General features: G+C 41.0%; 2 protein-coding genes across 3 annotated transcripts; one reads left to right on the forward strand and one right to left on the reverse strand.

Annotated features, from left to right (window-relative positions):
* Nucleotides 1-1335: 1335 nt before the first annotated feature.
* BAG5 (BAG cochaperone 5) lies at nucleotides 1336-6757 on the reverse strand. Of its 2 annotated transcripts, none has more exons than XM_058026994.1 (2): nucleotides 6688-6757; nucleotides 1336-6110 (listed from the first exon to the last, which is right to left on the reverse strand). In XM_058026994.1, the coding sequence occupies exon 2, from the start codon at nucleotides 6079-6081 to the stop codon at nucleotides 4729-4731; it is 1353 nt and encodes a 450-aa protein (XP_057882977.1). In that variant the 5' UTR covers nucleotides 6082-6110; nucleotides 6688-6757; the 3' UTR covers nucleotides 1336-4728. The 2 variants fall into 2 exon arrangements, with proteins under 2 accessions (XP_057882977.1, XP_057882976.1); XM_058026993.1 differs by lacking the exon at nucleotides 6688-6757 and adding an exon at nucleotides 6491-6622.
* Nucleotides 6758-6880: 123 nt separating this feature from the next.
* Nucleotides 6881-13933, forward strand: LOC131085076 (cytochrome c oxidase assembly factor 8). The gene is made up of 5 exons (XM_058026884.1): nucleotides 6881-7007; nucleotides 7855-8052; nucleotides 9061-9124; nucleotides 11057-11147; nucleotides 13647-13933. The coding sequence occupies exons 1-5, from the start codon at nucleotides 6882-6884 to the stop codon at nucleotides 13750-13752; spliced, it is 585 nt and encodes a 194-aa protein (XP_057882867.1). The 5' UTR covers nucleotide 6881; the 3' UTR covers nucleotides 13753-13933.
* Nucleotides 13934-21585: the final 7652 nt, after the last annotated feature.

Consider the following 21585-nt stretch of genomic DNA (forward strand, 5'->3'; position numbering starts at 1 on the left):
CTCCTTCTGGCAGCCAGCTTGAACCCCCAGGCCTTCAATCTATGAGCTCAGTACTTATGTCCTTCCACTCCTTAAATTCTCAGCTGAGAATTCTCCAAAGGAGAGGATACACCTAAAATAAATATAGCAATATATAAATATAATAGTGTAATAAAATATGGTGGTTTTCCAGTTGAACCATTTCAGGCACCAAAACACACACAAAAAATATTCTTACAAGGTTAATTCTCTTTGACAAGTAAACAGGCAATCAAGACAAACTGGTCAGCAGCTGGCTGAGCAACATCTAGAGCCATGGCCCAGAGGATTTACTGGTCTTTGAAGAATATATTTCCTTCAAATAAGCTCTATTGTAAAAAGGGAAAGAAAATACAGTGAAGTTGTTACCTATGGGAACATTCAACCTGTATAAACCCTGCTCTTACCCTGTATTTTCTGGGCAAGGCTTTTCCAGAGCCTGTGTAGTACTTTAACATGATTGTACTTTGTACAAAGATACAAAACCAGTCAGTCTTTTCCAACCTTACCTTCTATAAGGATCCTTGTGACATGATCATGAAAGTGCAGTTGAAAGCCACTGGTTTATTTTCCATACATGATTCATTTGTATTGCCTTCATCACACCCCATTAGTGAAGCAGAAAATTCCTACTTCTTTGTAGGAGTTGATAGTTGACACTTTCCTTTTTCCTCCTTCAGTTATTTAACTTTGCAAGTTGATCTAATGACTTGCTGCTACCAGAATTGTTACCATTTGCTCCCTAGTCCATGGCTGTACCACCCACCCCTTCATTTTGCAGCAGCCCTGGCCCACATGCATTTCTGAAAGCCAGTTTGGTTCATTAAACCCCCTTGTCCATTTTTGTTGGTTGTTTTCTCCCATTTTATTGGAGAGACTTATTTACTTCAATCACTCACTGAAGTTGGCCAAGCAGCAGAAACTGCACAAAGCTTTCTGTGCAGAGAGAGAATTCTCAATTTCCATCAGCAGCGAGCCGGTAACGTGGCTCACTGCACCTCCAAAAAACACAGGGAGCCATCAGAGCCATCAGGGAACACAGGGCACCTGCCTCACGTGCACAGCCTGAAACCAGCCCAGCTGGGCTCCTGCTAAAGGCTCTGGGATCCGTCCACGCTGACTCTGCACCGAGAGAATCACTCCATCAGTTTCACCAGCTCATCTGCTCGGGCAGCATCCTCCAAAGGCAAAGTGGCAAGATCTGCACACTGCCACCAGCGCTGCTGCAGCCATCAGCCACGTGCAAGCCTGCAGGCTGCAAAGCTGCTGCTGGGGAATGCAGAGAAACCAACAGGCACCAGATTTAGCAAGTAGGAGTGGTATCCACACAAAGAACTTTATTTTAATCAATACAGCAGTGAAAAAGCAAACTTTTCAAGAAGGAGGGGGGGAAAAAAGAGCTTTCTGTCTTTATGTTTAATAAAAACACTTGCTCTAAGACAAAAATAATTTACATTCTGATAACTCACATTCAAAAATAAATAGAGAAAGGCATCAGGGCGTAACATTCAAATGAATACCTAGTAAAAGCGGTAATGTATTTGTATTAATAATCAAGAATTTAACACTGCAATATTTAATCTTGGATCTGTGAACACAAATGTCAACTCCTACACAGCAGTAACTGAAGACAGGTACACCATTAGGAGCACAGACACTGACTTCTGTTAAGTTTAAAAGGTAGGAATTGTACTTAACAAAAATCTTCTCCATAGATTTGGATTTCTGTGATATAGAAATCCAGAAAAATCACAGAAAAACCACTCTGAGTGGCAAACAACAACAACAAAAAAATACTGAAGTAACTAAAGAAAACTGGTTTAAAAAGAAATTTGGTTAACAAATAGGAATCATGATGCAGGATTACCTCTCCCCCAGAATATCCACTCGATTATTTTGCTCTAAGGTACATAACGCAGCACACAGAAAAGTTATTCTATTTTATACAGCACTAAAATGCAGGCTTCTGCCATTTGGTCCATTTACATTTTGTTGATTATTTTAGCCTGCTGTATTGGAAAGAAAAGTTGTGTCTCTCTGAATCTTTGGATATGAAAAACAGAGAAATTACATTCTTCAGCATAAAAGCAAATTTTTGAGAAACCTGTGCATTTCTTTTTTTGGTTTTTTGGGTTTTTCTGTTTTGCCTTTTGTTTTCTTGTTAAGCACATATATTTTATTACTTTCATTCATGCAAAACCTGTGAATTAAACCCATTCCAGGTGAAGATTATACCACAAAATTTAAATAGTCAATTTATCAGAGTACAGAACAAAGGAAAGAAGCTTAATTCACATAATATCTTGCTACTGGACTCTACTCAGTCAGCCAAATTACACTATCATTACACATTTGCATTCTTAGAGATGCAGGCATAACAATCCATCCAGGAAAACTAAAAGACACATTTAAAATAGGACAGATCTGATAACTATACTTACTCATTTTTACATAAGAGGCTCAAATGCTTATAAAACTACACGTATCTGCCAGAGAACACAGACACTAAACTGCTCAAACAAACTACAAGTAACCACTGCAGACCCAACAGTAATACTAAAGAAAAATTATTAACATCATTACAATATCAAATCCTTATCTTTCCTAAAAATGTAAGTGCAAATCACAAGTTGCAATTCAAACATGTAGAGAGCTTGAAATGAGTAAAATAATTCAGGTGTATAACATTATTAATATTCTGTGTTAGCCACATAATATTCAAACAGAGATTGGAATTTTAATTGGGGGAATTTTTTTTTTTTTTTTTAGTGAAGGAGAGTTAAATTCCACGGGGTTGTGTCTCTGAAGGAGCAGGAAGAATCCTCCAACAAACATTCTGTCATTGCCAAATCGTGCCTTAGGCACTGTACTCAATTACGTCGGTTTTGGCAAGCAGATTTGCAAAGCAATCACCTGCACAATCACAAACAAAATCTATTCACACTCTGAAGGTATGCAGCCTTCAATCAACATCTCATAGCATGTTATGAACAAACATATTATTCTTGTAGCAATAGGCACAGAAGACCTGCCCAAAGTCCCCCACCTCCACACCAACACTTCAGTTTTTAAGCAGAATATGAATTTCCCAAATTTGATACTCATTCTCAGGACTCTATAGGGCAACTGTCACCTATTGTATTGTGTTAGCTTGACATATACTACAGTAGAATTAGATATATACCTGAAAAATCCAGTTTGCAAAGATTACAAATGTATCAAGCTGCCAGTAAAGAGTTCCTATATCTACATATGACGGTGCAAGATAGCAGTGTCATAAAGGCACTTGTCTCTCACAGACAGTACTGTCTTCTCTAATCAGTCAAAAATAGATCTTAAAAATATTTATTGTAACATCTGAAACGGTTTCTACTCCTTAAAGTGGTGCAAACCATCATCTACAGAATACTAATTCCTTAGTTCATCCTGAAAGAGCTGAGTGCAAATTATCCACAATTGAATATACCTTTATATATGTATCTATATTCTTTATATATATCTGTATATACTCAAATCATTTCAATGCCATGCTTTCAAAAAATGCCAAAAAACATGCTATAGTAGAAATGTGATTGGCACTAGCAGCCACAAATAAAAAGGTAGGTGCATACAACTGTACAAGCAAGCTTATTTATGAAGCTTCTGAAATAAGTGAATGAGTTGCAGAGAGAGACATTTGCCACAAGTCCTTCCAAGACATGCTCGAAGCCACACCTGACCATGTAGCACATACTTACATCATTAGGGACATCTTTATAGCTGGCTACCTAATTTTACAAAAATAATTCCAAAATGCACATTTCACTTCAAAGTGAAGTCTGTTTATGTTTTCGCCAAATGTGAAAACCAGACACAACAGCAGAGTTTAAAAAGACACCTAAGCAGCCACTACATAAAGTTCAGTGCAGTTTTCAAGGGTGTATGGATGGCAGTTTGAAATCCTCAAAATCCCCTTTATCTGTTTGGTATAAATGTACAGATTTTCCTCCCCAAGTCTCAGTACCTTAAAGCAATAACTTGAAAGAATTTCCACCAACAAAAGACCTGGTTTTGCAAATCAAAGGGCTCAGGTACTACAAAAATTGACATAATTGGCTTTGCTATGTAAATGCTGATTTGCAGCTGGCATTATAGCTCCATTAACTGAGATATCTAGATGCTACGATGGATGGAATAAATCAAGTACAATCCAAAAGCCAGCAGGCTTTTTGCCCTTAGTACTTTATGTCATGACAGCACATTAACAGGACATCCAGACTGCTGTGAAGTTGCTGGATGGAGCCTCATGCCTTAATACTAATTTTCATGTTCAGTCTCCTTAAATAGTTTTGCCAGTATTGTACCATAAGGAAGTTTCTGTGTCTTTGAAAAACCTGCATTCACTGAACATTGCACAAGGCTATTGAAATAAAAACAAGAAAGAAAAAGAGAAGGAAAAAAAAAAAAAAGAAGCTATTTGATCAAGTATTAAGCTATTCCTTCAAAGAATTGCACTTCTTTGCTTATATCAGTGACCAGAATTGCTGATGGTGTACTGACAGTTGCCATGGCAAGTGGGTGACTGCGTGGGATAGCAGACATATAGCCAAGTCAACTGCTTATGCAATTTCCATGATTTCAGCAGGCACAGAATACTTTATTATGTGCTGCCAATGATCTTCCTAAGGTGCCAAAGGGGAAAATGTTCTTCTGTGTCAGGCCATGGCTCTTTCAGTATTCCCATTCGTCTGTTTTCATGTCCAGATAGTAAAGAATATTCTGTGCAAGCTTTACTGCCTGCTTCCTGGCAGCCTTACACCGCTCGTCACCTTGCGGATCAACAGCATCCAGGGCTAGAAGCTGTTTTGTAAGAAGTTCTTCCAGTCTCATGTAATTTTTATCTGTTCTGTTTCCATCAAACGAAATCACCTCCTTCTGTATTTGAGACAAGTTTCCAAGTACAGTCCAAACTGCTTTATGACAACGATGTTCAACAGCAGTTTGCTCTGGATACTTTTGCCTTTTTTCCAGCGCTTCATTCAAATCAATATATGTTATAAGAGTCTGAACTTCAATTACTGCTCTTCTCCTGGCCTCTCTAATACAGGGATTTTTTCCTGGACTCACTTCATCTAGGTGGGCAATTAGTCCCTGCAACTCTGCTTTCAATCCCAGATACAAATCAGAGGCATTCTCTGTTTTTAGAAGTAAGGAATGAACTTCCTTCATCTTCTTACGGATCTCTTCTATTTTCAGAATGGACTGATTTTTTGCCAAATCATAAGCCTGAGTAGAATTTGCTTCTTCATCCAAGTCCAGGTATTTCTGCAATTTATTGATCTCTTCTACTACTTCCTTTCTGTAGTTTCTTATTTCCGTGCGACCACAGACATCTAAAGCATCCAAATCAGCAATGAGGCCTGTGAGCACACAGGACAGATGCCTGCAGGTATCATTGCTACTCACTCCCATGAGAAGCGCAATGAGAGTTCCTCTGGCTTTGTTCACCTCACACATTACAGAGTTAATTTTGGAGACAGAAGGATGAACATCATTAGAGAGTGGCAGGGACAGCTGTTTCTTCACGGCATTCTCTATAATCTCCTGGACAGTACATATCTTTGTCAGAGTCCGGTATCTTGCTTTGCGTAGAGAAATTTTCCCTCCAGTTTTCACCTGGGTAAGCCTCAGCACAATGTCCTGAATGCCTTCTTCAAATTCATCACTTATACCGTTTCCTCCTTCGTAAAAAGGTGTGATCTCGCGTTCCACAAGAGCCTGTGCCTCCTTGAATAAAGCCTCTATTTCCAGTCTGCGCGGATGGTTTGCATTTTGTTCCAGTTCCTTCAGCAGCCTCTCAGTTTCCTGGGCAGCTCGCTTTCTGGCCTGCTGGATATCCCCCTTCCCTTCGGTGTCCACAGAATCGATCTCAAAAAGCTGTTTTGTAAGGTTTCTTTCCAGTTCCTTGTAATCTCGGTCGGTAGACAGGCCGCTGAAGACAGCCACTTGCTGTTCGATCTCTTTGACTTGTTTCTGTATCTCGTGTAACCGTTTCACGGATGGGTGTTGGTTACCCATATCCATTCCTCTTCCCCCGTCCGGCTTCTGACGAGCTACGAGGAAAACGAGAACAAGACTTGCTTAAGTGCTACACGAGCACACACTGCAACTTCTACATTCTGAAGCACTTCAGCAAGCTATTTTAAGTACCTTCACCAATACGAATAAACCGCTCAGCTGATATTTCATAACCCTTTAATTTTTTTACACCTTTCTCCCGGCCGGGCCGCAGGGGCGACGCTTTAGTTGCCGCACGCCCAGCTCCAGGCTGCTCACCCCCAGCCTTCCCCACCTGCTCTGCAGCCGAAGCCGCCGCAGAACAAACAGGGCACCCGCAGCCCAGGGAGAACCCGGAGCGAGGGGAGAACAGCGGCCGAACCCGACGGCTCTCGGGCGCCACAGCCGCGGGGCAGCGCTCCGACCCCACACATACCTTGGTGGTGCTTCTTTGAACTCGTCGCCCCCGCCATGGCCGCGACCTCCCGCCTCCCCCGCGGTGGGGCCCGGCGCAGCGCGAAGAGGAAATGACACCGGGCCGCCGCCGAGGCACCTGCGGGAGGCTCGTCCCCACCGGCCCCGCAGCGAACCCGCGCGGCGCCCGCGACCCGCCGCCGTCGCTCACTCACTCACCCGCCGCCCGGCGAGGACCCGCTGCCCGGCCCGGCGCTGCGCCACGGGCCGAGCGCCGCGAACCGCCCGAGCCCCGCCCGGCCCGGCCGCGCAGAGGGAGGCGGAGGCCGAGGCGGGCCCGGGCCCGGCCCCGACCTGGCCCCGCCCCGCCCCGCCCGCAGCCCCCGCACGGCAGCGCCGTAAAGCGCCGGGCCATGGCGGCCGCCCGGGTGCTGCGGGCCGGTGGCTGTTACCGCCGCCACCCCCTCGCCTCTGCGTCCTCCTCCGCCTCCTCCGGCAGCGGCCGCGCGGCGGAGCGCGGGGAGCGGCCGGACAGCGTGGTAAACCCGGCGGGGCGCGGCGGCGGCTCCTGCGGGGGCCGCGGGGGAAGCCTCGGGGGCCGCCGGCTCCGCGGAGCCCTGAGCGGGGAGCGCTCCGGCTGCCCCCCGGTAACGCCGGCGGGGCGGGGGCAGCCGGCAGCAAACCGCGATCCCCGCGGCTTCTGGTTTTTGATGAGTTTGCCGAGGCCCCCGGTGTTGGGTGTTGGAGGGGCGCTGAGGTCCGGACTGTGGGCTAACCGCAGGTGTTCCGAACCCGGCTGGGGCAGGCACACGCCTGTGTGTGGGCACAGGGATGCGGGAAGAACGCCGGGCTGGGGAAAACTTAGAATCGCAGAATTATAAAATATTAATTTCTAGGCCACCACAAGGAACACCGAAATCCTATTCGTAGCCCTGCACAGAACAGCCCTAAGAATCGCACCATTGATAGATTTGCCCAAAAGCTCCTTGAGCTTGTCGCGCTTGGGGCCGTGAGCCCATCCTTGGGGAGTCTGTTCCAGTGACCCTCAGCCCTCTGGGTGAAGAACCTGTAATATCCAGCCTAAACTTCCCCTGCCACAGCTTCACTGTTCCCTCGCGTGCTGGCACTGGTCGCCAGAGGGCAGAGATCAGCGCCGCAAAAAACTTGGATACGCTTGCTGGTTCTCCGTGAAATCAGTGGTAGAAAAATGAAAACAAACAACAAAAAATTTTTTAAAAAACCAACTGGTCACAGTAAATAAATGTGCTTTATTTCTGAACTTGCTATACTTTAAGGCTTCGTGGCGTTTGGGAATTTATTCCAAATTGCGAGGTCCTTCAGCAGCTCCGCAGCGGTGCTGGTGACGCGCTGTGTCTGTGTTTGCAGGGCCTGGGTTTCCGTCCCCCTCCACACTCGCACAGTGACTGGATCGGGCCCCCGGACAAGCACTCCAACCTGCGCCCCGTCATCTTCTACGTGCCCCCCGAGGAGTCGGCGCTGGAGCGGCGCCTGCGGGAGGCGCGCCAGGAGGCGCAGGCCAGCAACCAGCGCTTCTGGGCACGGCACAACCGCGCCTTCCGCCAGGTGAGCCCGCCGGGCCCGCGGCCAATGCTGCTGCTGCTGCTGCTGCCCTGCCTGCCCGGAACCCGGGGCACGCTTCTGCCCGCTGTTAACGCCCTCAGGGTCACGGGGAAATGATGGTTTTGTCCTTCATTTATTTAAATGATGCACAAAACTAAACATCCCACGTGTTTTATTGCTGCCTAGTGGCATAGAGTATTTGCCTTTTACCTGTCTTGCACTGAAAGTATAAAGTTGTAGCTGCCCGACATGCTGGATCTGTGGCTAGAGCAGCTGTTGAAAATTATTTCATGGCTGGTTTTCCTCTTGTCATAAGTGAGAGAAATTTGGTGTAATTACCAAGACTAAATGAGGGTAAATGATATGTCCCATTTTACTGACAGCACATCCCAGCAAGGCTAAAGTGAGTCCATCTTTCCTGATTTTAGCATCTCCCAGCCAATGTGGCATTTTTGCAAGAACAGTAACAGTTCAGTAATTCACCATTGTTTATGATGTTGAACATCATATCCTCTCAAAACTTGCAAAAATCCCAGAAAAAAATGAAGCTTGGTGTTTTTTAATTCCACAGAACTGTTTTTAAGTCTGTAAAACTCACACACAAATTATTACTGTGTCTAAATCATTTTAATTTTTTAGGCTGCATGTTTTCCTCTATGCTCAAAATCTCAGTTATACAGTACAGCACATTTCATAGTTTGTTTTATAAACTGAAAGTTTGACTCCTGTCAGTCAGCACTAAAGTTTGGCTGTAGCATTACTCCACAAATCAGTTTTATGAGTATCAGTAGGACACTTGCATGAATTAATTGATGCATGCAGGTAGCAGGATCTAAGTGACCAGAGTAACTCGCTAGACTAAGAAAGATGTTTAGTTGACACTTGCAAGTATAACAAGTATTGCTAGTTATTTCAAAGGGTGTTGAACACCACATTGCTATGTAATTAAAACCAATGGTTAGCTTCAAGGACTGACTACATCCCATTCTAATGTGGAAAAACATGTTTTAGGAAAAAGAAGAATTTATTTATTCAAGACTGAAAGCCAAGGGTCTGGAAATGAGAGATGAATCAGGTTAGTGAGATCTTTGTTAATAACTTAGGATGCATTCTGCTTAACTTTGAATTTGGTTAGTTTATGCTCTTTGTGTTCTGTCACAAGTAAATCTTAGGGGTAGGATTTAGAGCTGTTTTCAGGAGTGTGATAATAAGAGACAAGGAGCTTTTCAGAGATGTGCATGTGGGGGTCAGATCATCTCTTGCACTGTTCTCCCCCTAATTCCTTCCCTGCAGCCAGAGGGAATGTGCTGAAATCCTAGCCCAGTAATGCAATAATTGTGTAGCCTGAGGAGGAGGAAGGGACTTTTTACTTTCACACCTCCTAGGCCAGTGAGCTGCCTGAGATAAACACACAGAGCATTTGCCTCAAGTGCATGTTATGGATGGTGGATAAATTCACAGTCTTGGGCTCCAGGTCCATGGTGTGTCCAGTGAATACAATATTTTTCCTTGAGGCAGGGTAAGGCAGCTGCTATCTGCCTGTCTCTGCCTGGGTACAGTAGCTGTAAAATAGTTGTCCCTCTAATTCATTGTGTGAAAATGAAAACAAAATGCCTTCATAATAATGGTGAATTGGGCATTGTAGTATGAGGTTGAACACTTTGTTCACAGAATAATGATCTGTTTGAGTTCAGTGAAGCATCTGCTCTGACGTTCTGTGTGTCACAGACCATTATTTTTCTTTTCTGTTTGTGTTCTGGTGATCACTGCTTGAGAAGTAATTTTAATTAAGATTTATGTTGTTTCAAACCCACTTCTTTTACATTGCTTTACATTGTTTTGTTGGGGTTTTTGTTTTGCTTTTATACTCTAGAAGTAAAAGAGAGTGACCACATACTTCCATTAAAAATATATCAACTGCATGCCTTTGGTGAGCTATTCTATAATACAGCTGTGAATGCTTGTACAAATAAAAATATACACAAACAGTTGGAACAGAACTTACTTTCCTATGTAATTAATCAGTTTTCTGATACCAGTATGAAGAAACAAATTAACTGTAAGTATTAACCTGGCAGTTTTCAAATGGTTTTATAGTTAATTTGTCCCATAGTATGTTAATACATTGTGGTATATTAGTTTTTTTAATAATGACTAATAGAACCAATCAATAATTTACATTTCTGTGGTCAATCTCAAAAGCTTTAAAATGCATTTTGGAAGCATAGCAAGTTGAATATTGCAATTCCATTTCCCTTATCATATCCATGTTCCCTGGGGCACTGAGATTTGACTGTCATTTTAGGGACATTCTGTGCCAGAAGGGTTGTGTAGGAATTGTCTGGTAGAGCTGAGAATATTTTCTGGTTCTCAGGATTAGACATCTTGTGCTGTAGCCACAGGTCTTCCTGGACCTTTTATATTCTGGTTATGAGTGACATATTCAAAATCATCTTTTGTTCTCAAAATAATTGCCTACTAGATTGTTTGGAAGTCTCATATCTCAGAACATAAACTTTTTGCCTGAAGTTACTTGGAATTTATTAACAGAAATAGAAAAAGAATTACATCTGAAAATACCATGTCAGTTGTGGATAGTGTTCTTTTGATATTTATGGACTTGCTTTAGGGGGGGAAATTAGGTTACTAAATGCTCTTATTGGTACTTTTATGCTTTAGACCTGTGAGAAATTATTTTATTTGAAGGATAGATACTCCTAGATCTATGCACATTTTCATAGTGGCTCGCTGCTTCCCTAAGAGCTGATAAACTTTATTACTTGCACAAGTAATAGGAGTTTAAGAACTATGCCAGCTTCAAGATGATCAGTATTTTTAATCTGCTGTGCTCTCTAGATAAGTTTTAAAAGGTTAAAAGTTAAAGGCATTAACTTGTTTAGGTTTACACAGAAAGCTTGTAGGAGCAAGGAGTTAGACCTAACATCTGAACCCAGTGTTTTGGTCGAAAGAATTGCCTTGACTTTGTTACACCAAAACCTATTTTCAGGTCAAAAAGCAACACTGAGTGCAGAAGAAATGGCTGACTTTTACAAGGACTTTCTAAGTAAAAATTTAAAAAAGAATTTGCAGTATAACAGGTATGTAGAAGGTGTTTATGTTGACCATTATACGTTACAGTTTAAGTGAAAGATGTAAGATGAAGTTTAAAATTTGAATGGTTTTTCTGTAATTGGTTAAACAGCACAAACCCCTGTAATTTTGGAAAATTATTTTTTAATGCTGTTATTAGCATTTGACAAATCTGCATTATCATTTGAGTTCTGCTGCTGCTTATTGTTGTTTTAGCGGAAAGATAAGCTCAAGTCTGAAATTCAAAGAGACAAGATCAGGCACATTTTATTATCTTAGGGCACAGGTCTTTTCATGCTGCTAATTGAAACTGATAAATATGCAAATAGACCACTTGAAAGTTCTGTATAACAGATTCTAGCTGACTGTTAAATAAGGACAAGTAAATGTGATTTATCTCGAAGGAAAATCATTTAATGGGAGTAATATTTAATAATCCTGGGTCTGTTATTTTGCCAGTGTCTAGTAAAAAAGTGATCAGCTTTTGAGTTTGACAAGGCATAAATTGATCACCAGTCCTGGGTAGAACCTCAGCTACATCTTGGTGAACCCACATCCAACTCTTCAGAGCATCTCCTGCCTTGTTTCAGTGTTACTGTGTGTACAACAACTCAATAAACTGGACTGGGGATCTGAAAGGGGTGAAAAATGACTTGCAAACTCCCATACCCCTGCAGGTAGCTGTGCACACTTGAAAAAGGGCTAGAAGTGAGGGAGGAATGGGAAGGTGAAGGAAGACAGCACTTAATCCAGGAATGCTGACCACTGAATGTGAAAGCACAACTGCAGTTTCCTCTCTGTACTGGATTGGGAGATTATTGGGCTCAAATATCAGGTGTGACTGGGTTTCTTATGGCATAATGCTAGTGAGAGTTCTGCCATCACTGCAGCTGATCTGTAACCAGTGGTGGCTTAAGTTTCTTTGTATATTGTCCATAAACCATTAAACACTAAAAATCCTGTAAGAACAATTTAACTCACAAATATTTAAACCTACACATCTTAATTTGCCCATGGAGGGTCAGGGGGAAACCTCACCATAAAACAAAAGCATGAAAAGATGCAAAATAAGAAATTGTTTTTAGTGAAAGGATTGTCAATACATTGCCTATAATTGATAAGTGGGAATGCAAATAGTTTATCTTAGAACTGGTTTCCAGTTGCCATTGTTGTAGTGACTTTAGGATAGTATCCCATTTTCAGGGGAAGAAAATTCAGGCTTTGTACTTATACATGACTTTCCTTGCTACTGACTTGGTAAATCAGGTTGTGTTGGCTGCATTGTTGTAGTTTCAAAGTGGAACTGCACAGCCCTGAAAACAGCAGAGCTTTTTACAGGCAGTCTGATTTTGAGGGGTCATATTTATAAAAATCTGTTTATGCATTTAGCTGTATGTTCTTTTGCAGTATTGCCAGCTGGCCTGAAAACTGGCAGCTGAAGTGTTGGAACTTCTAAAATGTAGTTAAAATTGAAGCAATGACTGTGCATAGATGCCTTGAATATTTAATTCAGGGTACTTAGACTGGAAATAGAGTTTAGTTTTGGAAAAAAATTCAAGAAGGATATAGAAAATTAAACGTGAAAGGGGAAAAGAAACAGTTGCAATGCTGGCATGATACTTTTATTTAACATGACAATTGAAGGGGTAGCTCAGTGCTGCCTGTCAGTGTGAATTTGGCTGCTGTCCTCACTGAGAGGCTGCTATCTGAGGCTTATGTTAGATCTGTGCATGCAAGGTTTGCCCCAGACATCTCAGGAGAAGACCTAAATCCTAGTGTTCTAGTTACAGAATTCTATGTATCCTATTGCTTCTTGTGAGCATTTTACAACATGGAAGTGAGATTCTTGTTAGAAACTAGAAAAAGAATTTTATATTATTTTAATTTGTAACAGGGGCAAAGAACTTGAAGTAAGTTTGCAGAGGTTAAAAAGGGCTGATGCAGACTGTACTGTGAATAATTTTAATTGGTTCCAGAAGCTGTGCATGATGAAGAAAAAAATATTTAAAGATATAAAGACTGACAATATTAAAGGCATTATCTTTAAAAGATACTGCAGTAGAAGGGTAATGTTGGGTTATACAATTAGCCTTTGAAGTGTGATTTGATTTTATTTTTTGCCACCCTTGTATGAGACCAACTCTGCCCTTTTTAACACAGGCACCTTTATCCACACACAAAGAAATTTTACCTGAAGCACAGCACTGGCAGGTAGTCCAGATAGCTTGGTGATCTGCTTTACTTCTGAAACATGAGACATGGGTTTAACTATTGTATCTCACCTGATTTCAAATGCAGTTGCAGCCATGTAATCCATGTGCAGTCTGCTCCTGAATGTGGATATACACATAGACTTTTTCATAGGTTATTTAACTCTTAGTAGGCAGGAAAAGGGTTTCCACAAAGAACACAATTTGGCAATGCCAAAGGATATTTTAATATAATTGTGTATTTTTTTCCTGTTCTTGTTCTGTGTGCTGATGATTTTCTTGGCTTTGGAATCCTAGAGATTGGTATAAACATAACTTTAGGATCACATTCCTCATGGGACAAGTTGCACTGATGAGAGCTCTGAGGTGGCTTCGTCGGAGAAAGAAAAATGTAGAACAGTAATCACAGCTCCATGAAGAATGCAACACTACATGTTCTAAAATTGTGGTTTTTAGTAATGTTCAAAATCTGAATGATTGATGCAATATTTACTTGAATTTGTTTGTTAAACTATGTAAATAAAAGTCAACACTGGTCTTAATTGATAATTAGTATGTAGATTTCCTTTACCCTTTATTCCAGGAATATCTAAAATATTTCTCCACACAATGAAGAAAACATTTAAACACTGTTCCTTGTTCATGTCAGATGGAATGGGTAATGAGTGTCCTGTTTTTACTATAGAGTTATGGCTGCTAAATAATATGAGATTGTGTGCTGCACCTGAAGTCTGGTCTCAGAATGATATCTCCACTAATAATATTGATATATAAAAACAAAAATTCATCATTTTGCAGCAGTTGCCTGTCTGGGGCAGTAACTACCCATAAGTAATACAATAGGGATGAAGAAACAAGTTTGAATTGAGAGTATATATACAATCAGTTTAGAATAATCCTCTCTTCAGTGTGATTATCTGCTATTTTTGATAAAGATTTAAGATATGATTTCATATAAAGTGTTATGCAATAGAATCTTCTTAGATTTTCTTTTTTTTAATTAAGAGAAATGTGCCTCCCTTGGACAAGAGCTCCTCTGATCCATAATTGGTAAATGTTTTAATTGCTGAGCAATTTAACAAATTTACTACCCATCATTTAATCTTGGTAGAAGACAAAACTGGTAACTCCTGCATGAAGAATGACATTACTACAAGCATGCACTGCTTTCTCCTGGTTCATCTCTTCCAAAAAATGTGCTCTTCTCACCAGCTTCTCCAAAGCACTGAAAATAACTTGTCTGAGGGTTGTTTTTGTGGCCTCCAGGTAGGTAACAGCAATTGAGAGGAGCTTGGTTCAAGTGAAATCCTGAAGTATTATGCAATTTTTAAATTAAAAGAAGTCTCATTCCTCACTATCTTCTCTCTGTCCATTTATACAGTTAAATTACTTTTTTCAATCCAGTACCTACTAAGAGGATTCTGTTAAAAAGAACGTGTGCTGTCAGATGAAGTGTTTTCCTAAATCTGGGCTGTAGGGAAGGTTCTGCTTTTGGAAGCATCATCTCAGTAGCCATTGACCTATTTTTCATATCCAAACATGACATGATTTGTTCACAGACTTTTTTCAGCTGGAGCAAAAAAGGCTTTGTCCACATCAGCTACAATAATTTTCTGCAAAATGAAATAAATTACTGATACAGTAGCAGATCAGTGTTTTTAATACAATTATGATATTATCAGGCTAAAGTGGCCACTGAATTGTGTTTTTACATATTATTAGTAAATGAAAACAGTGATTAATGGTGTTTGCTGAGATAATAACCAAAACTTTGAAAATATTTGTGAATGTTACACTGCATCAGTTACTGTAAAGGGTATATATTAAAAATTTACAAAATACCATGTTTAGGAAAATAAGTTTTTGAAATAGACTATAGTGGGTATGTCATATAATTCTTCAGGGCTTTACAGTAAATCATATCTTACAGTATGTAAGCTTTGACCACTATGTGAATTCACACTTTAATAGGTAGTTCTGATGTAAAACAATAATTGGATAATACAAGAAAATATCCCAGAATGGGAGAGACCAGAGCCCCAGTGGACTGGTGGTTAATGGCCATATGTTCTGACAGCCTGTGTAGAACATCCCTAAGGTAGTTTCACATATGCTTTAAATGGGTAGAGGTCAATCAAAAGCATTTTCATTTTCTGAGCTGCTCACTTCCATTAGCACAGACATTTTTGTGTCTGCCTGCTGAACCAGATCAGGAAATTGATTCACTACTCAAACTAATCCAAGGAAAAAAAACTGTTCAATGTCAGATGAGTTAATGTGCCTCATCATGCAGATATGTGTTATTTGGCATGGGGGAGCTGTGGGAATTCAAATGGAAGGTTTCGATCGTGCTTCTGTGAATTCACAGTTAAAACTGTTTTCTGAACATGCAATTTTAATGTTTGTCACCCAAAACCAGTATCAGCATACACTGGACCATGCTAGGATTAAGCTGTGAGCTGCTTTGTCTTTTAAATACCTCCAGGGACAATGACTCAACCATCTCCCTGAGCAGCCTGTTCAGCTGCCTGACAACCCTTCTGGGGAAGAAATTATTCCTACTGTCTCAACTTCCCCTGGTGGAGCTTCCAGCCATTTCCTCTCCTGTTGCTTGTGGCTTGGGAGAGTGACTCTCACCTCTCCAGAACCCCCTCTGGGGTGGTTGCAGAGAGCAGGAACACTCCAGCAGTGACCTCCCTGTCCTTCCTGAACTGGGGGGCCCAGAACTGCACACAGCAGCTGAGGGGAATGGTCACTGTCCTGCTCCTGCTGGCCACACCACTGCTGACACAGGCCAGGATGGCTGTGACCAGTGCAGAGTACAGGGGAATGGTCACTGCCCTGCTCCTGCTGGCCACACCACTGCTGACACTGGCCAGGATGGCTTTGGCCTTCTTGGCCACCTGGGCACACTCTTACCTCATGGTCTGACACTGTTGACAGGACCATGTTGACCCTCACACCATTGGCCTTGGCCCATCAATCCAGCCTGTCCAGAGCCCTCCTGCCTTCCAGCAGATCACACTCCTGCCCAGCTTGGTGTCTTCTGCAGACTGAGGGGTCCTGGATCCCTCATCCTGGTCATTGATAAAGATACTGAACAGAACTGGCCCCACACTGCTCCCTAGGGAACGCTGCTTGTGACTGGGTGCTAAATGGATGCAGCACCATCCACCAGCACTCTGGACTCAGACATCCAGACAGTTTAACATAGAAGAGTGCACCCATCCAAGCCATGAGCAGCCAGTTTCTCCAGGGGAATACTGTGGAAAACACTGTAAAACAAGCTTTACTGAAGTCTAGAAGGAAACATCCCTTCCCCTCATCCTCTCTGCAGGTCATCTTGTCACAGAAGGACATTGGGTCAGTCAAGCAGGACCACCTTCCATTTGATCATTCTCAGGCACTTCTGGGGTTTCCAACACATCAATATCCCTAGTGTCACTGCTGCCACATGGAAATCCATCCCCAGTCTCCATGAGACAACAGATGAAAGGAGCTCCCCAGCACACCATCCCTCGGACACTGGCGTGTTGGCCCAGGCTATCTCCAGCCCTGGTTTTATCCTTTTCCCCCTTCAAATTCATTAGGATTCTGTGTGGAGTGCTGAGTCCCTTCATCTAAAACCTATTGAGGGAGTGAGGTATTTATCTATTAGGTAAGTGTTGAGGTCTGATTTAAATAGATTTAAAATATCTAATAGAACCACTGTGAAAAGATGTTATTAAAATTAATCTGTCTGAAATTTTGAATCTCATTACTAAAAACCACATGCATTTACTGAGATAATTACATTTTCTGAACAGCCAAGAGCTGTATCATTTTCACCAATGTTGCATTACTTTTGTTGGGTTTTATCCTTGACTCAGAGCAATTGCAATAACACCAGCTGCTTTTAGATATTATTGATCATAAAACCTTTAGACATCAAAGGAAAGCTAAGGAGATGCCAAAGACTACTAAAAATAAATTTTTTATGTACACAAAAGCCTGCTACAGTAACTGAAGCTAGTGAAACAGATCAAAGAGTGACTTTTCTGTGCACATCTTCTGAATATAGGAAAAATACAGGGGAGTGTTCTTATCATTTAAGTATTTAGCTAATCCTGTCAGAAGGAACAGCAGTAGTTCATATTCAGTAGTGTCAGCATGTGCCTTTTTAGTCTCTCTCATATGCTTAGTAAGTCCACAGTAAAGCAACATTATTTTGATAATATTCAAATAGGTTTAGTTTGTATTGACTTGAGGTGGTTTTGCTATTTTCTGAATTTCTCTGTTGGACCATTAATTTTGATAGAATATGAGAGGAGAAAGGAAGTGTCAAATGGGAATTAAGCTGCAGACTGACTAAAGGCTGGGTTAAAGTGATTGCAGCATCTTTACATATGATTAATAAAGACTTGGACTTAAAAAAGGGAAGAGCTTTTCTCAATTTCATTATGATATTTAAAAGCAATGATAGCAGCTCTGGAGGAGACAGCTTCTATGTTTAACTGAAAATTCTTATGCATGCTATTAAAATCTAGTTCAAACTTCAGATTTGCTGTTTAGAAACTGACCCTTCCTGGCCCCATTTCAAGTGGACTGTCCTGCTTTGCAATTTTTAGCTTCCACTGTCACTAAGCAAGATTGGTACCCTACAGGGTAATCAGATTTAGCCAAACAAGAACTTAATTTACATCCTGTGCAGAGCCCACGGGCCAATCTTTTGCATAAAGACTGGAAGATTGAAATGTTTTCATGAAAGGATAATGTATGCCTGGAACTGTAATATGCACAAATAACATTTTCATACTAAAAATTATATCCACTGATCACTGTAAACTGATTCACAGAATAATAAACCCATAATTGAATATTCAAGTTTATTTCTAAAAAAAAAACAAACTAGTAAGGGAAGCAAAGCTCATTTCATTTCTTAACAGTTTATGTCTGGAGAAGAGTTTATAAGTGCATGGAATGTAATCATCTTGAAGCACATACTCATTAGTATTCACAATTATATAAATCACTTCTTTGTGCCTTGGCTTTGCATGCATTAATGGATTAAGATTTACCCAAGTATAGTGAGATTTACTTGAGTTATATATTCAAACAGCAGATGCTGTGGAAGTGCAAGAGTAGTACATGGGGCTAGAAATAGTAAAGGCAAAAAATTACATGATCCCTTTTCAAGTCTGTTCTTACTCAGAAGAAGTATCACTATGTAGTGACTTATCTAGAGTCAAAATCAGCTCTAGAAGACATGGTCCATTCCATTCACTGGCTTGTAGTTTTGGCTTATGGTTCAAACCAAACACCCATTTAATTGAGTTTCTAATATTTTGCAGGGAAAGGCACAGTGATTTTGCTTACAGGTCTCATCCTTAGGGTGGTTCCAGGTGTGTTGTGACTGCTTGAGACAGCAGGAGGCAGCAAAAATGTCTGTATGCATCTCCTGACGCTGCCAGGAGGCAACGAGCACCAGCCCAAGCCAGAGCAGCCCTGAAGCCACTGTGATGGACCATGTGTGGGATGAGTTTCCAGCAGCCTCCCTGCCAGTCCAGGCTTTCTGGCACTCAGCAGTGCTCTGCTCACACTGCTGCCTCCAAAGAACCCACTGATATGATTCAGCTGCAGACTTGGCTGTGATACTTCCATCAGCTGAGCCAAAACACATTAACAGGCAAAACACAAGTTTCAGAATCGTAAGAAATTCAGGTCACTATTCATATCTCATTGTAAAAGAACTTCCTGTTGACAAATTGTAAGAAATCCTTGCCATGGAAAAATCATGATTGGGGTGTAGCATACACTGGCTGTTTTTAAAGGGTTCCAGAAAAGCTATTCCTGGAATGACTCAAATAATTAAAAGTCTAAATTCTTGAGAGAGAGCAGAGGGGGTATGTGTTGTTTTGCAAAACAGACTTTGTAGTTAAGGCTATTTAAGAAGACAAAAGCCATGAATTTCAAATTTCAAAAGAGTCTCACTGCCTTGATTGCTTTCCAAGTGGTTGTATTACCCTGGAGTGTCATATAGAAAATAGCTGGTATGACACAGCATAAATATTCTGCAACAAACCAAGTCCAGTCAGTTCTGACCTTAGTAACTCTACAATAAATACTTAGGAGAAAACACTGATTTGTTCAAAATTTTATAAGAATGGAAGACAAAATGGAAACTAAGTTCCAATGAGTATGTAAGAAAATGTCTTCTGAATTTATCAATCTTCTTTTCACATTTACCAAAATAGCATCTCACTTTTACTGTCATGTCTGGAAAACCTCCAGTTTCCTCAGGCCTCATGAAAAATTCCATCATGGAAAACAGAACAAAATACTAAGCTGACATATGAGTAAATAGCCACAGGTGCCAATTTGTGCCAAGGAAGAAATCCAGCTCACTTCAAAGAAAAAAAATCAGTTCTGCCATAGGATATTATAGAGCAACTTGAATTGACAAGAGATGCTCAAAATTAATTTTGTTTGCTGCCTCTCCCCTTTTTGCTGCTGGGCAAAAAGGGCTCTATTCAGGGGGACACCTGAGGGCTTGATGGGCATATCTGAGTTACCAGGGTATCTCAGCCCTAAATCTGAGCTCCACAGGACTGAGTAAAACAGGGACAAGGTGGCTGAAGAGCTGCCACTGTGCAGAGCACTTCTCCATCTCAGGAACATTTTTCTCAGGCTTTTAAATCATGAGGTTCACAGTTTCTCTAAAAGGAACAAAGCAGCTTATTACTTACTGACTTGAGTCTATAATTTATAGGTATTATCAAACAGCCACCTAGCACTCAATGTTTGTATGTAATTAACAATGTCATTTCAGTATTTATAGCTACTATATGTTTACACGTAAATTAGAAAAGCAATCTCACTTGTTTACAATATGGACTTTGGTTTTGGGCACTACCTGACAGAACTCATAACCAAAAATTCATAACCAAAAATTCATAACCAAATTCATATGAGTGTTCGTATGAATATTCATTCAGAATTCATAACTAAAAAGAGATAGAAAAGAAGTTAAATTAATTAAAAAGATGGTTAACACAGCATTCCAGCCTCTTTTGGCTGCAAAATGAGTGGGATGGGAAATGACAAATGTGTGAACCATCCTTTAAAGGAATTTAGAGTGCTTTCTGCATTGGTGCACAGTAAACCTGGCAGCACCATTTTACAGTTCTGTAGTTAATTACAAGGATGGGGGGCACGTTCAGCTGCTGCCCACGATGGAACCATTTACAGGGGAGATTTCTGGTCAGTGCTATACACTGGGGAAGGAAGATACTGTTACTCATCAGCCTCCTCTGTGTGAGTCATGGCAGCTTTCAAACATATGGTGATGGTGTACTTTGTGGCCCTTCAGCATGTAATATGAGGTGTAACTCTGTGTAGGCAGTGCATTTCACTTTCATGGCTAATTTATATTTATCAGTTGTTCCCAGCTTTGTCTTAGTTTTAAGTGAGGCATGTGTCAGTTCCTGTTTGCAGCCCCATTATCTTCAATAGGTAAACTTTGATAAAAAACTGCACTATATATGTCTTTGAAACAATTTCAATATATTCAACAATTTCAATATGTTTCATTTTGAGCTTTCATTAAAATAATTATTTTAGACATTAAGGAATAATCTTATGTTAAAATACATGGATTCAAAATCTAAATGCCATGCATATGGCATGTTTCAGCAATTCCCCAGGACTTTCCCAGGAGGCTGTAGTTAATTGGTGTGGCAGAGTGAACTGCTCTCTGTAATCAAAACACCTCCAACAGTCCAGGTGTTTTAGGTGACAATGCTGTCATAGATAACCATGGCAGCATGGATTTTTTCCTTCAAAGAAATGACTACAAGCTCCACTCTGTGAATTTTCCTATGCCCAGCTGACCACCAAAGTCAAAGGCCAAGGAGTCCTGCTTTAAATTCCTTTTTATAATTGTCCTCTAAAGCAAAATTGTAGCCTCAGAATATCTGTAATGACCTACATACCAATGAGGTAACTGCCTTCTTAGCCAGTTGCTGCATAAATTACCTAAATTAAATCTAGTCTTTGGCACAAGGAAAACCTTCAGAACATGATGTGATGCAGCAGTGTCTGCCAAACTTGTCAAACTAATAGCATCCCCTCACTGGGTTTTTTATACCTATACTGGTGAATAAAAAACATCTACACAGGTGCAGGAGGAATTGCTTTCTTCATGAATAGACACCTACAAGGCTGCTTTCTCAGGCCTCCTTCCACATCCCCTAAATGC

This window comes from Melospiza georgiana, chromosome 6, assembly GCF_028018845.1.
Source record: "Melospiza georgiana isolate bMelGeo1 chromosome 6, bMelGeo1.pri, whole genome shotgun sequence".
NCBI lineage: Eukaryota > Metazoa > Chordata > Aves > Passeriformes > Passerellidae > Melospiza > Melospiza georgiana.